This window comes from Suricata suricatta, chromosome 17 (genome assembly GCF_006229205.1).
Source record: "Suricata suricatta isolate VVHF042 chromosome 17, meerkat_22Aug2017_6uvM2_HiC, whole genome shotgun sequence".
Taxonomy (NCBI): domain Eukaryota; kingdom Metazoa; phylum Chordata; class Mammalia; order Carnivora; family Herpestidae; genus Suricata; species Suricata suricatta.
Window position 1 is genome coordinate 10,797,238 of NC_043716.1, and position 16,891 is coordinate 10,814,128.

The 16,891-nt window shown below is 56.4% G+C and overlaps 1 protein-coding gene across 1 annotated transcript in view; it reads right to left on the bottom strand.

The window, feature by feature from the left end:
- Positions 1-7,417, bottom strand: part of RAI1 (retinoic acid induced 1) — a 55,952-nt gene extending 48,535 nt beyond the window's left edge. Inside the window, exon 1 of the mRNA XM_029928884.1 lies at positions 7,204-7,417. Within this exon, the coding sequence (XP_029784744.1) occupies positions 7,204-7,417 (214 nt within the window). The remainder of the gene's footprint in view (positions 1-7,203) is intronic.
- Between the last annotated feature and the right edge of the window lie 9,474 nt (positions 7,418-16,891).

Genomic DNA, 16,891 nt, shown 5'->3' on the forward strand with positions numbered 1-16,891 from the left:
GCTGGACTTCTGCCAGAAGCTCTTGTGCAGTGTACAACCCATACAATTGTGCCCTTTGGCCCTAGGTTCAGGTGAGTGTCAGCATGGAGGCCTTTTCACCAAACAGGTCTCTCCTGCTTTTCAGACCACTTAAGCCAGGTGTGAGAACTTCCTGAAATCAAATGAAAAGTTTCTGTGTATGTAGGTGCACAAGCACAGTTTTCTGAAGAGGACGCAGGGCTTTTTTTTTTTTTTTTCCTTTCCCAATTCCTAAAGGGTTCAGAGTCCCTGAAGTCTGGGCCGAAGTCTGGGATAAAGAATGGTAGAGGGGTCTCGCTATAGCCCGGGAAGGGATTTGAATGTGTTCAGGTACACAAACAGTTGTCATTCTGTTTCTCAAAAGTTGGATTTAAGATTCTGAGCATCGAAACCACACAGGCTTGAAATAGGGAGGACTCCTGGGTCCTACCCCTAAGATCTGTGATTTGGGGTGCCCTGAGCCCAGGAGTTGCCCCGGATACAAATTCCAAGGCCCCTGAAGCTCTAGTGTAACACGTCATTGTTACTGGCTCTGGTGCAGGTTACATTTTTTTCTTCTGGTGTTGGTGTAGAACGACGTATATACCCCAAGGTCCATCAAAACCCCCACAAGGATATCTATGTATATAACTATGTAACTGATTTCGTGACTTCAGCTCCCTTTTCACTGTCTGAGTGCTATGGGGGTAAGGACCTACGGAGGTTTGGGCACGCACACTCCATCAAGCCAGGGAAGGGCACAGCGAGTACCCCACAAAGAAGTCAGATGGCTGGGCATCCCAGGGGTCTCTGGCCCCAACCTATGTCAAGCTGCCCTCACCAGCTCATTTCTGTTTCATGCCTGCCTCCTAGGGCCAGCCCCAGGGCTCCCCATCTGGCCAACACAGTGGTCCATTCACCAAGGGCACACACCAGACCAGGCTCCTCTGGCCTGGGGTTCAGGCCAGACACTCACCCCATGGCCTGGCCTTGGACACAAGCTCTTCTGTGTCTGGGAGTGAAGGAGCATCTGTCTCCCTTTCTCCCGAGTCCCAGCATTCAGTGCTGGGCCTGCCAAGGAGGCCTTTGGGCAGCCTGATGAATGGGTTCATTCAACAATACAAACTGAGTACCTACTGTGTGCCAGGCCGCAGGCAGGACCCCCTGCTCTGGTGGCACTCAGTCTGGTGGGGAGGTGGATGCACACATAAAGAAAGGCACAACTGCAAGGGAGACAAGCTGTTAAGCAGAACCAGGGAAGTAGTCTATGTGCAAAGCTTCCTGAGGAGTGAGAAACTGGCCAGGGAAAGGGAAGTAGAGTGTCCAGGAACAGAGACTGGTGTGCAAAGGTCCTTTCGTGAGAAGGGGCGGCACAGGCCAGCGAGAAAGGATAGTGATCAGCCCCTGGGACAGGTCAGCCACTAGGGACAGGTCGGCAGGGGGGGATCACCAAGGGCAGGCCCACTCAGGCCTCTCACTTTCAGACCCTGGGGGGCCAGAAAAAACTACAACAGACAGAGCCGCTGGCACGAGGCGCCCTTTGTTGGGGGCCGCCAACATGGCGCTCTCACCCCCCCAAACCAAGCTCCCAGGCTGCGGTTCTGGAAGCCCCGCCCTTTTCCAGCCGCGCGCGCCCGCACTCGTCTGTTAATCAGGGGCCGCGCGCGCTGGGAGGAGTGACACGCCTCACCCCGGTGCCCCGCCCACACGCATTGGCCCCGCCCATTTCCGGGGCCGGGCGGGGCTCACGGGGCCGCCCCGCCCCTCCGCAACGTGACAGCTAATCAGGGACGGCGGCCCGAGCTGGGGGCTGGGGCCTGAGCGAACACAAAAGGCAGGAAATACAAGGCGTCTCTGGCGCTGTAACCATGACTACCTGCGCCCTCGCACCGCCCCGAGCGCTGTGGGGGGACCAGCCCTCTTTATGATGGTAGAGATTGGTAAATATCTCTCCCACGGGATGCTGGGCCGCCCCCCCACCACGTGGCCGTGAGACCCTGGGCCTCCACTCCTTCCTCTGCGAAATGGGGTCACAGGGCCGAATTCATTCTTTAAACACTTACTGAGTGCCAACTGTGTTCAGGGGCTAGAGATCGGCTACTGAACAAGACAGATTAAAGATCAAAATTTAGGGGGCACGTGGCTGGGCTCAGTCAGTGAGAGCATGCAATTCTTGATCTTGGGGTGGTGAGTTCGACGCCCCACTTGGGGGCAGACTTTACTTTAAGAAAAAGGGTGTGATTATATGGTGGGGAGAAGTTGGGGTGGGGGGAAGGGAGACAACCAATAAGCAAAATCATACATAAGTAAAGTGTACAGGACATTGGAAGGTGACTAAGTGCTTTGGAGAAAACACGGTTTGGAGTAAGGAGAGTGGGGATGTGAGGGAGATGGTCTGTAGTTTTAAATAGGGTGATCTGGTAAGTCTCCTCAAGAGGTAAACTTTGAGGGAAGGCTAAAGGGGAGGGGGAATCAGCTGCATGGCCATCTGTGCTGAAAGCACTGGCATCAGAGCCAGAGCCAGAACAAACAGCCAGTGCAAAGGCCCCGAGGCATCAGTGTGCATGATGGAGAACAAGGAGGCCACATGTCCATAGGTGAGTGAATAAGGGGAGAAGAGGAGATGAGGCCTGGTGTTACAGCAAAAATATCCCGGTCCCTCCAGGGCCTCAGCAGGTGCTCAGCCCGGTCAATATTTGCTCCTTTTCCCTCCTCACTTTCTTCCTTTTAGGGTGTCCTTTCTTCCTCCTTCCTCTTCTCTTCCCAGGCCTCCTCTCCTCTTCCATGGACTAGGAGATATTCCCTGCTCAGCATAGGTCAGAAGGACCTGGGTCACTGGTCTGGGCAACAAACCTGCCTCTAGGGGTGAAGGCAGAGACAGGAGCCAAGAAGCCAGACTCTTTAGGTTTTGTACAAACTGTTACCTCTGCCTGGAATGCCCTTCCCATCTCTCAATCTGACAAACTACTGCCTTAGCCTGCAAGGGACAATCAAATGTCACCTCTTCTGGGAAGCCTGGGCTACCTACCCAACCTGGTAAGATGCCACTCTCTAGAGTTGTCCTCTATACAGACCCGATCACAGCACTGATGACCATTCCCCTGCAGCTTTCCTACCAGGGACATTTGTCCTTTCTCTGCCTGGGGTGAGGGGCAGGGCAGCTGCTGCCGAGGGGCAGGAAGGCCAGCAGAAGGATACCTGCTAGTCATAAGGGTCTGGGAGAGAAAACCCGAAGAGGACAACCAAGAGTTGGTAGCCACGTGTGTGCCTTCCCCCCTACTCCTGTGTGGGAGGGTGGGTCCTGTCTTACCCCTCCAGTGGGTGCCTGGCGCAGGCCTGGAGCTAGGGAGGTGGCAAGGAACAGAAGCGCTCCAAAAACGATCAGCTGAACTGGTGGAAGAGTGCTGAGCGCTCAGGGAGACAAAGCCCCATCTCAGGTAAGGGCAGAACTTTCATAGACCAGGAAAAGGGAAGCCAGCAACTACTGCTCAGGCTGCATATAGTTCATTTCTTCTGGACACCAGCCTGCTTTACTTAAATACCTGTGTGGAGGCTTGGGAATGAGACACCGGTGGGGTTTCTAGGAAGTACTTTGGACGGGTACTTTAAGGAAGCAGGGCAGGGTACTTGAGTCACCTCTGCCCCTTAACAGGTCATCTGAGCCTCAGCCTCCTCATTTGTGGACGGGGACAATACCCACCTTGCAGGGTTTTTATGAAAACTAAATGGGCCAATGTGGGAAAAGCCTGGAACCGTGGTAAGGACTCAGTAAACGCTGGCTGCGGTGGTTAAAGAGACCAATATAGTAACCGGAACGGGAAGCTTTGGAGTCTACAAAACCGGTATCCGGCCTCAGAGCCACAGCTAGACTACATTACCCAGCCTCCCTTGCAAATGGGCATGGTCACATGACTTGCGTTCTAGCCAGTGGAATGGGAGTAGGATCTATGCACCCATGCCAGGTAGGAGGACCACCCTGAGGTCACCGGGTAAAATATATCATCCCTGGAGGAAACTGTCCACCAGCCAGGAGCTCTTGCTGCCCTCACACATGGAGAATAAACTTTTAGAAATGTTAGGCTTTGACTGTCTATTTACCCATTTGCTCATTTACTCGTTCAGTAAATATTTCCGAGCACCTGTATGCACCATATCGGGTGCTAGGGATACAGAGGGGGTGAGTCCTGCCCTTGTGGAGCTTACATAGTGTGGAGAGGACGTAAATCCATCGACAGTAAATACTAAGGGGAGGGGACTGGGGCAGGGAGGCTTCCCTCAGATGAGATCTAAAAGAGAGGAGGCGAGAAGGGAGCTCCAGGTAGAGAGGCCAACAGCGGTAAAGGTCCTAGGGTTCCTGGAACCAAGGGGAGAACAGGGAGGCCAATAGGGTAGGTCTTTATCACGCCTCCTTTCTGAGCCTCAGTTTTCTCATCTTTACAATGGAGGCTGGGGTGCCGGGTGGCTCAGTTGGTTGAGCATCTAACTCTTGATTTCGCTCAGGTCGTGATCCCAGGGTTGTGGGATCTAGCCACGCATAGGGCTCCCCACTGAGTGTGGAGCCTGCTTAGGACCCCCTCCTCTTCTTTTCTCCTCCCCTCTCCCTCCTTCTCTGCCCTTTTCCCACTGACTCTCAGTCTCTCTGTCTCAAAAAAAAAAATAATAATAAGGAGGCCACACTAATGACACTCCCTCACAGGGCATCTCTCCATCTCCGAAGAGAAAACACCGCATGCAAGGGGCTGCTGGGCGCTTGTTCGTCCCAGATATTACCGAGAGTGGGCAGAAAGGCCTCTGCCTGATGGGGGTAGCGCGGTCAGCTCAGAAGGTGAGCCAGGCTGTCTCTGGGGCACAGGAGGCAGGAACAGGGAGGGAGAGTGGCTGCTATTAAGGCTCCTGCCACGCGGGCTAAATATCAAGGATTGTCTCCAGCCGGGAGAGCCATTAGGCAGCAGCGGAAGTGCTGGTTCTCTGGGGAGGCGGGCAGGACTGTCCCTGGAGGCAGCTCAGCGAGCTGGTGCGAAGAGCGGGAACTCTCTGCTGACGGGCAGATGCTGGCTGCCATTCAGCCTCTTTATGGACGGGGAGACAGTCAACATGGGCACTGCAGGATTTGTGGAGAGGTCCAGGAGGCCCTCGGGGACTGATGTGTTGGGCATTTCCATGATGCTCGATGCCAACCTGACTCCTGTCTCCTGAGGTCAGACGCAGGAAGAGACGTGTGCCAGATCTGGGAGGTGTGCCTGTCACCAGGTACCTAAAGAGACACAGGTAGGTGGGGCGGGGGGCCAGGGGGTGCTGCCAAAGGAGGTCTGCCTAGGAGCTGGAGCCCTGAGTGAGACCAATGGAGCCCCTTGCAGTGGGACTTCAGCCCCAACTCACATGCCTGCTATGGCTCTCCAGCTCTCTGCTGCCAGCTCTCTATGACCCAAGCCCCCCTCTGCTTACTCTGCAGACTTTCATGTCCCAGCAGCTCCCGCAGCCGTACTTTTGCATTTGCTGTTTCTTGTGCCAGGCATGCCAGACTCGTTGCCCATCCCCTTACATCCTTTTTGTCATCTTTTGAGAACCACTCGGAGTTCTAATCCTGGCTGAGTGAGTTGGCCAGGCAACTTCCCCTCTGATACTTAGCTTACTCATCGAGAACATGCGGAAGCTATTTCCTACCTCACAGGGTTGTTGGTGCAAATTAAACAGGACAACGTATGTGAAAAGCACCTAACAGCATGTGGCACACAGTGGTTATTTAAAAAGTAGACCAAAACAAAACAAAATTAACCAAGTGCACTTAGCAGTAGCACCTCTTCCGGGAAGGCTTCCCTGACCACATGTCCTGATTCAAGCTAGGTATCTTCTCGTTGGTCCTTATCTTCCTGGGCAACCTGTGGCTTGACACCACATAGGATGGCACTGACTTATTTGGGCACCTGCCCTTTCCCCACTAGACTGTGAACACCTTGAGGGCAAGGACATTCCTGGGGTGAGGTGGAAGGGCAGGCCACACGTTCAGTGTTGGATGAGCGGTACTGGCCCAACCTCTGGCTCCTCATGTATCTCAAGAGCTAAAAACACGAGCTTGCCTTGCCCCTGGGAGGTGAGAGGATGAACATCTCAAATGCCCTGGAACCCCAAGATTCTCAGCCTCTGTGCCTGGGACTGGCTTGCCAGGACAGTGCTGTCAGCCGCTCTCTAGCTCAGCCCAGGCCCCCATCTCCTTCCCGAGCTGCCACTAAATGGCAGCGTCCAGGGATGGGGACAAGCCCACTCCATCTCCCTCTTCCTCTGCCAAGCTGCCGGTCAGCCAGCGGCCAAGTGCCAAGCAGCCAGCCTGAGCTCAGAGCTGGCTGGAGAGGGGGTGATAAAACATCCCCGGTGGCCCCAGGGGCTTGGAGAGGCGATGTATGGGGGGTCCATGGGCTGTCTCTATTTCTTCTAGAAATCTCAGGGGTACCGTGCATTTACCCAAATGAGGCCACAGTGACACAAATCTAGCAGTGCCCCCACTCTGGGCCAGAAGGCTGTCAGCTCAAGGCCTCGCTGGCTGTCTCCCCCACCCAAGCTTGGATAGGCAGTTATGGATGTCTTTGATTAATAAGAAATGGGGGCAATGAATTAATCATTATGTAATAAATGCAGTTTGTTTGGCAGCCGTATCTTTCAAAAACACGGCTTGTGTGTGAGAAATAATGAAGGGGTCCCTCGATAAACACATATGGCACTCTGGGGGAGGTACAGTTTTTGCCCCGGGACCCCCTGTCCTTGAGAGGAGGCAGTGACAGCCACGGGCGTCTAGGGGGTGGTGGGAGCTCCTGAACAGAAGTCCACAGAGGAATAAGGGCAGGCAGGCCAGGTGGCAGCAGGTGGGTGGAAATCGGGCAGAGAACGGCAGTGGTTTGTCCAAACCCCCTTAGGACAGGGGTCCTGGGCTCAGCCCTCGTTCCCCACCCGCCTACCCAGCGCCAGGGCCAGCCCGGCGGCTTCCCTCGCCCTGGGTCGGCTGCCCGCCTCTCTCTGAAAGGAGAACATGAACAGATGTTTTCTTGAATCAGGAAAATAACGTTGGCTCCCAGATGGGCTGCGTCGCGGAAGCGCGTCCTCTCCCTCCTTCCCTTTGTGACAAGGTCTTTCTTTCTGGGGAGCAGCTGAGCGTCAGAGGGTGGTGGGTGGCGGCAGTGCCACCAGCGGGGCATCTGCTGGCTCGGTCATCACCCGCGTCCCTGGAGGAGGACTTGGAAAGCACAAAGGCCTCCGCCCGCTGCTGTCTGCGGCGCGGCGCGGCCAGGTGCTGGTGGAGGGCATTCTGCCCGGAAAGGGGGGATGGAGGCCGGATGGGCAGGCGCGCCCGGAGCTGAGAGCGGACCCCGGCGCAGGCCCGGCCACCCCGCGTCGCGCCCGCCCACGTCAGGAGCCGCACACCGTCCATTCCTGGTCCTCGCCCCAGGCCCCGCCCATTCCGCCTGCGTCCAATCGCCGCCGGCACAGCCGCTCCCACCCCCACCACCGCCCCCCTCTGGCCGCGTCCCGGCCACCAGCGCTGAGCCGCGGCGCCCCCGGACCACCGCGCAAGCCTCCCGGGGGGCTCCCTGACCCCCTCGCCCTCCTGCAAGCTCTGCTCGAGGGAGGCCCTTTTCAAACACACACACCGGACCTGGTCACTTCCCGGCTTAAAAACCTTCAGTGGCTCCTGTTACTTACAGAGCACAGCAGAAACTCTGGCCAGGGGTCCAGGGCCCCGCGCCACCCCCCGCCCCCGCCCTCCAGCACACACACGCTGCGCGCCGCGGCCAGGCTCTCACGGGTGGCTTCGCACCGAGGGGCTGACCCTGGCACTCCTGCCGGGATCCCAAAGCCCGCACCTCCCAAACCGCCTCCCTCTCCTCCTCTCCACATAAACACTTCCCAGCGTTTGTGCAGGCCCGGTTCAAACCCCACGGTCCTGTCAAGCTCTTCCTGACTCCCCCTCCAGACCCCGCCACCCACAGTTAACTACCTACTCTGGCCTCATCTGACAGCAGGCTCCCCATCAAAGGGTAATTGATCAGTTTCCTGTCAGTCTCCCCAGCAGGACCCAGAGCGCCCCCTAAAGGCAGAGCCCGGGTCTGCGTCGTCTCTAAATGCTCAGGGTTCCACACACAGTAGGTGCTCAAAGAAGATTAAAGCGTGTGTGCGTGTGTGTGTGTATCCAAAGACCCACATTAGACTGGGAAAGTAATGACTTCCAAGGAAAACTCTGTGCAGAGAGTCTCTGACCTATTATGTTATGTACCTCCATCTTTCTTTTCTATTTTTGTAATTAAAAAGCGATTTTGAATAAAAACCACTACAAGGCCACTCTGGGGAAACCTCCGCGTACGGACCCTGTGCAAGGGCTTGCCTCCTTGGCTGCTAACACTCATGGCCACCCTGGGTGTGCCAGGACGATTTGGCCCACTGTACAGACCAGCCAACAGAGGCCCACCCAGTACAGGGAAGGTCATATGGGCTGGCATTTGAACCATGGGGAACCTGAAACCCACCATACCCCAGACTGCAGCTGGGTCTCCCCACAGACAAGTTGGCTGTCAGTGAGAAAGATCCTGGCAGTCCCACCGGGACCCCAAAGTCAGCATATACACAAGTGCACCATTCACAATGCCACTGGTGCCTGTAAGCAAAGTCTGTTAAGCATTCACATGTGCAGAGGACAGTGCAGGAGACACAAAGGTGACCTATCTCATGGCCCAAACCAGTATCTTAGGAAGCAACACCGCCTGCTGGTGCCCTCGTCACTAGCACTCAATTCCATCTCCCTACCCCTCCCCACCCTGGGCCCATCAGCTCTCCCACTGCCCTGGCCAGCCTAAAAGATGTCCTTGATATTGCTGCATCTTGTACTGGCTCCCCGTCCTGGCTGGCACACAGTAGTACCCGAGGGGCTCATTACAGTGCCAATTCCCGACTACCCCCAGGGACCATGATTCAGGCAGGCCCAAGGGTGCTATGCTGGGCATTTCTGAGTGTCTTTTCCCAGATGAACAAGCCGGGGAGCCACAGGCTGCTCCCATGTCTGCTGGCTGAAGTGGGTGGCCTGGTGCCTGGGAGCTGGACGTGGGGCAGGGACAGGGGGCTGCCTCCATGCCTCCACATTGGGGTCAGCCCGTGAAAGAATGTTGTGTGAGATCTGCTATCCTACATGCCCTGGCATTTCCAGTGGCATCAATCAGCCTGACAGTGCCCAGGTGTCGGCAGTGATGAGCTGCAGGAGGAGGGGAGGAGGGGGAGGCAGCTGGGCTCCGGGATGTGGTTGCCTAGGGGCCTCCTCAACCCTCCGGAACCATGGGGCTCCTGGCACAAAAAGAGGTGCAAGAAATGTTTGGGGCATGGAATGGATTCCTTCCAAACCACAAAGGCTACCACTTATCAAGTGCCCGTCCACGGTAAGTATTCTGCCTACACGAGCTTGTTTAAAAACTGACTGGTATGAAGGTATTTGTAACAAAACAAAAAACAAAAACAAAAAACAAAACAAAAAAAAAGCTGTCCCTGTGTCCATCCCCAGAAGCCTAGGCACTTCCCTAAGTCCCTGCTGTGTGTTTCCTGTGGCCAAGGCTGGACAGTGGGCAGGGGACGACTGAGGACCCATGGTGCTCCAGAACAGTGTGTGGGGAAGGGTCCCCCTGTTGTAAACCCCCAAACTGGACCTAAGCCACAGAGTTCCCAGTGACAGGAGGAAGGGGTAAAGAATAAGGTCCCTGCCCATGACTCTGGGGACTTAGGCACAGAGCTGTGGGGATAGAAACTTCCGACTTGACACACTTCTGTTTTGTCTTAAAAAAAAAAAACAGGTGATTTTTGTCAAAGTTTCCAGTAAATTCAATGCCAGGGTTTGGGGGTGGGGGGGCAAGGAATGGTAGAGGGTTGGTAAGTCCTTCCAGATAGGTTATTCCAGACTGGAGAGCACGGCTCAAGCATGCACTCATGCGTCCATTCATTCAACAAAGATCCAACCCTCTGAGCACCCAGCCGGCTACCCCAGGCCTCAGCTAGAGCAATTCATGCATTCATTCATGCCACAAATATTTATTAAGCGTCTGCTATGAGTCTTGGGGCCTTGGTGGTAAGCCTGGAACCATCCATAGCTTGAGGCCTGGCTGGGGGTGGACAGCCCAGGGCAAAGCCACGTGGCCCTGCCTGCCGTCTGCTCCAGCGTCCCTGCCCCTTGGCCCCTGTACAGCGACACCAGTGGCCACAGGAGCCCACCCCCTATCCCTGAGCCGGCAGGCACCCAAGATGGGAATTATGGTCTCTACAAGAGACAGTGACATGAAACTGCTTACTGCCTTTTCAGCAAACGTAATTCCTTTTTATTAGAAAATTAAAGGGTAGGGCCAGCTTGCCAAAAGCCAAAAGAGCTGAAATGTGCTTTCCTAAGATATGCAGCGTCTGATAAAACGGATTTGCTTGTCTCTCTCCTTTTCCACCAACATCTCCCCTTGGCCAGCCTTTCCTCCATTCACGCCCCTTCTACTGGCACGAAGCAATGGCCGTGAGCTTGGCCAAGGCCAGCAGGCCCATCACCTGGGAAGGCATGTGGGGAGCATGCCTTTGTTTCCTGGCACAGGACAGGAACCAGGTGCTCCCCCTGGGCCCCACTCCCTGGGTTTAAGCTGTTTTAGAATTACCTTGGGGGTTCTCTAGCTTTCCTGAGATGCGAAGGGCGCCCTTGGCCTCTGGTAAGCTGAGGGTATCGTGAGGGAAAGGCAGGAACAATAAAAGATTGGGCTCCTGAGAAACAAGCTCATCCATCTGGAGACCCAGGAGCAGGCGGCTCCAGACGGAGCAGTGGAGGGAGGCGGGCAGGGCAGGGCGCTGGAGAGGACGGTCCCTCGCTGCCACACAAAAAGGAACTATTCAAAACCACCCAGGGAGTTCTCTCTTATTGAAAAGTCCTTGATTCTTCCCTGTCTGTGGCAGAACTCATGAACAAGGACCCCGTCTTATTAATGGGGTGATGGAGGGGCCTGGGAGGGAGGGTCCCCCTGCGCAGGAAGGTGGCCGAACCCGCCCCAGGAGTCATTAGAGCTGGTAACTAAGGTAACTCCAGAATCGGATTTTCTCCCCACTAATCTCTCTTTTTCTCTTTCCCTTTCTCCTTTTTTTCCCTGCTTCCTGGTTTGGAGGGAACCTCAGACAGTGGGGGACAGGAGGGGAGGGGAAGATAGGAATGACACGTGTGAGTGCTTATGAGTGTGTGCGCGCCGGTGTGTACATGTGTGAGTGTGTACGTGTGCGTGCGGAATACTAAAATGACGACCACGCTCTGGTGCTCTAGCTGGGTGGGGAGAGGTCTCATCTCAGGTGTGTCTGCCCCTGCCCCCCACCCCCAGCCAGGTCTCCCTCTCTCCCCGTTCAAGGGCAAATCCACTTCCTTCACTCCCTCCTTGAGTAACAAAAGGCCAGACGGAGTTCCCTTTCACCTGCTCTGATTGAAGCCTCCCTAGTAGAGGAGGCTTTGTTCTGGGGAAAACCAAGAGAGGGTCTGCTCTGAGGCCTGCCAGGGTGGGTGAAAGAAATAAACATAAAAAATAACACTATCCCACAGGCCTGTGCTGCTTGGACCCCTCCACCTGGGAGCTGTGGTCGGCAGAGGCCAGTTCAAATCCCTGCCTCGAGGCCTGGCGTCAGGTCTTCTACTCTGAACCCATAGGAAGGCCCTGGCACAGTGCCAGGTGTCTCCCCACACTGGCCCTCTCCAGTCACCACTGTTCTAATAAGGTAAGTGTGAAGCATCAGGGGGGACAGTGCTGCCAATCCTCCAAGGGCAGCTGTTTGGGAGAAGGCACAGCACTGGCCCCTGGGGCCCAGGGTTTCCCTGGGTAGAGGAGGAGCTGGGAGCACGAAGCATGGGGCTCCAAAGGTCTGCCTCTGTGTCTGCGCCTCCTTCCCTCCTAAACACGGAGGTCCCAAAGGATCTCCCAAGGTTCTAGGTGGGCACCGGAGCGGCGCAGGGTCCGACCCATGTAGGTGAGCGACGCCCATATCCTCAGGGCTGCCAGCTGTGGAGGGCTGCAGCTTCAGGAGGCTTCCTGCTTCCCCCCAGTGGGAAGAGGGAGTTGTTTGCACGGGTGAGGTGAGTCATGTCAGCTCTGCTGGCTCCGTGTGGGGGAGGGGCTGCCCTCGCTCTGGACCCAAGGTGACAAGGTCAGCTCAGCAGCTGACTGACAAGCTGGGACCCACCCCAGGTGGCCTCTGGGGTGTCCCCACTGCTCCAGTCCCCCCACCACCCCAACTGCCTGGAGAACCAAGCCCAGTTCCTGGCTGGTAGTGGCTCAAGGCCTCAAAATCCGCAAGCAGAGGGGTAAGGGAGGCCAGTGTGGCAGTAGGAGGTCAGGGGGAGAGGCAGGTGGTGGAACATGTCTGGAGCGAAGCCAGAACAGAGGTCCCCATGCTCTGCAGGCAGAGGGGGCCATAGCCCAGACAAGCAGCAGGCATTCGGCAGCTAGGTCAAGCTCAGGCTCCAAGCCCACGGCCCCCCAACCCTCACCGTCAGGTCGTCTCCCCTCCCTCTAAGGAAATGGACCACAGATTCGGTGGTGCCTTCTTCAGCTCCGTTTTGCAGCTGCTGGCGCTGACCTGTCGCTTCCATCCACCTCCCTCTGTCCCTCTTATCCTTGGAGGCCAGCTGTAGCCCACCCCCTCACTGAAGATGGGCTGTGAGCCTCTGTGACCCAGGGGTCAGGCAAGCTGCAGCGACATGGCCTTGCTGAGCAGGGCTCTTACCTCAGTGGGTTTTCCAGGAGCTCTTAATGGATGTGTGATGCCCACTGTGTGCGCGCTCCCGCACTGTGTGGAGGAGGCAGCCACCTCCTGCTCTCTCCCCGCACCGTGTCCTTACTCCAAAAGGCCTTAGTCTCCCTGGTCACAAAACCTGCCCACCCAGGGGCACAGAAGGCCCCAGACAGGGAGCTCCCCCGACAGACAGACATTTCTGGGTGCCAGGAAAACACCCTCTCGCTAACAATCCTGATAACAGTCACGGGTGTTCCCCAGGCTCCTACTACCTGAGGGGTGCTGGCCTGGGCGTGCTCGGGCTTAGGCACATTTATTAATAACAGCAGTGAGAACAGCCCGGGCTCGAAGTGTTTGCTGAGCACCTGGCAGGCATTTCAGCCCTGAGAACTCCCAGAAAGCAGACCACAAACCCCATTTCCCAGGTGGGGAAGACTGAGACCCGGACCACTGTGGGTAGAAGCTGCTGGAAGCCTCTGCATTTAGCCTGAGCCCCTCAGAGCCACCTCTCAGAAGCTCAGGAGGGGTGGGCTCTGGGCCTATCTGGAGCCCCTGGTTTTTCCTGGCTGGCCCCTGGGGTCTTCTGGTTCCACAGCAGACAGGCCTCAGGCCCTGCGGGGTGGCAGGGACCACCCAGGTAGAGAGAGAGGGAGAGGGAAAGAGAGAGGGAAAGAGAGAGAGTGTGTGGATGTGTGAGTGTGTGTGTGTGGTGACCCTGCGCCCAGCCCGGATGCCCCGCCCAGCCTGACCGCAGCTGGGAAAACAGGCTTCTCAGCTGCCCCCACCGGCCGCAGCGCCCCCCCCCCGCCCCCCAGGCCAGCTGCCTCACCCAGCCCTGAACCGAGAACTGGGCCTGCCACCATCACTGCCCGTTTGGCCTGAGTCACAGCCCCCGGGGCCACCCCCCACATTCCTGCCAGATCTGGGAGGAAGCAGTTACCCTGGCAGCCCACGCCCTCCTGCTACCCTGGCTCAGAACCCCCCAACACAGGCTGTCCCCCACTGCACATCTGCCTCAGGCCAGCCATCCTCCGCCTCTCAACCTTCTCCCAAACCGTCAGGTAAGAGAAAGGTTCAGCGTTTGAACTGCGGTTTGCCATAACAGGCTTGACCCGGGGACCCCCCCACCCCCAGTTCATCTCCCGGAGCTGCAGCCCTCCACCCCATGGCCGCCACCAGCGCTTGGGGGCATGGTGGCTGGCACTGCCTGCCTCCTTCTAGGGACAGGGGAGGGGGCTCCCCACCCTCCCCCACCCCACCAGGAGCCCTCCCCCACCTCACACTTCTGAGGCAGGATCACTGAGGCTGAAATTTCAATTAAGGAAGAGAAATAATTACTCCGGGGCTCCAGGCCGGCTCCAGTGGTGACAGGCCTCAATAGCCACTTCCTTGGGGTCGAGGCTGGGGAGGGGGAGGCAGCCTGGCACCCTCACACTTGGCCTGGGCCTGAGCAGGGGCCCAGATCTTCACCCACATTCAGCCTTGTACCCCCGCTTTGCCTTCTGCTGAAGCAAGACCAACCTCAGGGCTGCTCCAAGGTGGGAGGGGGCGGAAACAGGCTCGAGAGAGGGTGGAGGCCCCTGGCAGAGGGGGCTGGGGAGTAAGCCTCAGATGGCTCCAAAGAAATTGAATTAAATTAAATTTAACCGTTCAGTCACTGCCTGTTCCTGCAGTGAGCCTGGAGACTGCCAGGGCCCCACCAGGATGGGGGTGGGGACCCCAAGAACAGAACTAAGGGGGTTCTGGCCTCCTTTGGGGTAGGATTCCAGCACAAGCCTGGGGGGCGCTCTGGAAAGGTCCCCAGAAGGGCTGCTCTGCCACTCACAGGAGGAGTGGGCGTGGGCAAGAGCCTCCTCTCTGGACCTCAGGCCCATCTCTGGCAAAACAAGGGTCATAGGTAGGGGGGTGTTCCTGTCCCCCACTCCTATGGGATGCTCCCCCATCAATGACTCCAAGAGGCAAACAGTCAGCTTTAGCAATGGGCCTCTCATCTTCAGAAAACACCATCTCCAGAAATACCCCATCTTTGATCCTTTTCTGAGAATGACACATTTCCTCTCCAGAAAGGCTTGGTTCCAATCCAGAAATTCTCAGTTCCAGAACATTCCATCTCCAGAAATGTTCCACTTTACCTCCGGAAATCCTCTCCCATCTTCAAATATAACCCATCCCCAGTGCTCTCTATAAAGGCTCCATCGTAGCTCCAAGAATGTTCCACTTCCAGAAATATCACATCCCATCTCTAGAGATGTTCCATTTCGGCTCCAAAAATACCTCAAATCCAGAAATGCCCTATTTTATTCCCAGAAATACTCCTGCATCATCTTCAAAAACACTCCATTTCCAGAGGTACTACAGTTGATCTCTAGAAATAGTCCATTTCCAGAAATGTTTCATCTCTAGCAATGTTTGGAATCCAGAAAGGCTTCATCTTTACTCCAGAACATGCCCTCCCCTATCTCCAGAAATGTTGAGGCTTCATTTCTCAAAAGCCCCCCTTTTATCCTCAAAACTGTCCCTCCTCCTGAAATGCTTTCCATCTTATCTCTAGAAATGTCCTCATCCTGTCTCCAGAAGTGCCAGGTCTCATATTCTAAACATCCCATTTCTGGAAATGTTCCAGCTTGCATCTAGAAATGCTGGGGGTAGCTCCAGAAAGGTCTCCCTGTCTGGTCCAAAGGTTGCAAAAACACAGAATCCCAAATCCTTCAGGACCTTCTGGGGAGGGGATGAGCAGTGAACCGGAGGCCCCTCTTCCCTTCTCCCTTGTCCCTATGGGATGCCCCCTGGGACCTCTCAGCCACATGCCAGGCCCGCTATTGTGCCAGGAGCAAGGATGAAATCAAGACCTGGGCTGGTGGGTGTCAAGGTCCCTATTCAGTGGGGGCAAGGGTGATGACAGGGACCTGGGGTGGAAGAACTGGACCAGGAAGGAGTTGGTGGGGCACAGCCCCCACCCCAGATATACCCTGGCCACAAACATATGCACTGGTTCAAGTGCACACTTGACGGTCAATACCTGCACAGTGCACGGGAACACCCACCTCCAGCCCACCTCCCACCCCTCAGAGCCACACAACATTACACACTCTCTCCATCGAAGTCCACACTCAACATTGCAGCCTTGCTCATTCAAGTGTGCAGAACACCTGCAAATGCACACACACCACACATATACACCTACAAGTCCACCGTCTCTGTCCCTCTCTCTCTCTCTCACACACACACACACACACACACACACACACACACACACACACTGTGATAGCTATCCTCCTCGTCCATACTCCCTGGGGCTCTCTGGGCCAAGTTCTGGGGACGCCAAGGGGCAGAAGCCCTCTGCCAGTCCCTCCGACCAGTCTGGGTTGGCAAGACGAAGCAGCAGCCTGAGTGAGAGCTGCATGCCAGTGGGGGAATGCTGGCAGTGGCGGTGGCGGTGGGGGGGCGGTATCATGGCACCAGGGCTTGGGCTTAGAAGGGACTGCAAAAGACAGGAAGGTACATGTTTGGCATCTGCTTGCAAAACTGTTAAGACGGGATGCTCCCTTCTCCTTGGAGCAGCCCAGGCCACTTCTGGGCCACTCTAAATGACACAAGTTCCACTTTGGGTGGAGCCAAAACCTTGCCCTGTCACCTGTCCACAGGGCACTGCTTTCTGGAGTCACAAAACCCATGCCCTGCTAAGATTCCACGTGGGAGAGTCTCTTCTCTCTGTCCCTTGACAGGTGGGGAGGGAAGGGGACCCGGAGGTGGCTGAGTGCAGGGTGGCCCGGTACTGGCACACCCACGTGCGCACTCATGTGCGTGGGCACACACTCATACCCATGCGCGCACTCGTACACACGCAGACACGCGATGTGCCTCAGTGTCTATGGGTCTCACGTGCAGACACACGGGCAGGGATGCAATACCCCTCCATGCCCAGGATGCACACACAGGAAGGGAGGAGGTGGCCCCTGGTCCACCCCCAGTCAGTCCCGGGCACCTCTGCGGGTGGAAGTTCTCAGAGCCTCCAGGCGCGAGAGGGGAGAGGGGTCCAGGATCCGTGATCTCTGTTCCTGGCAACACTGGGGGCTCTGGTCTGCTCCCACAGGATGATAATTACCGTTTATTAAGCCTCCCGATTTAG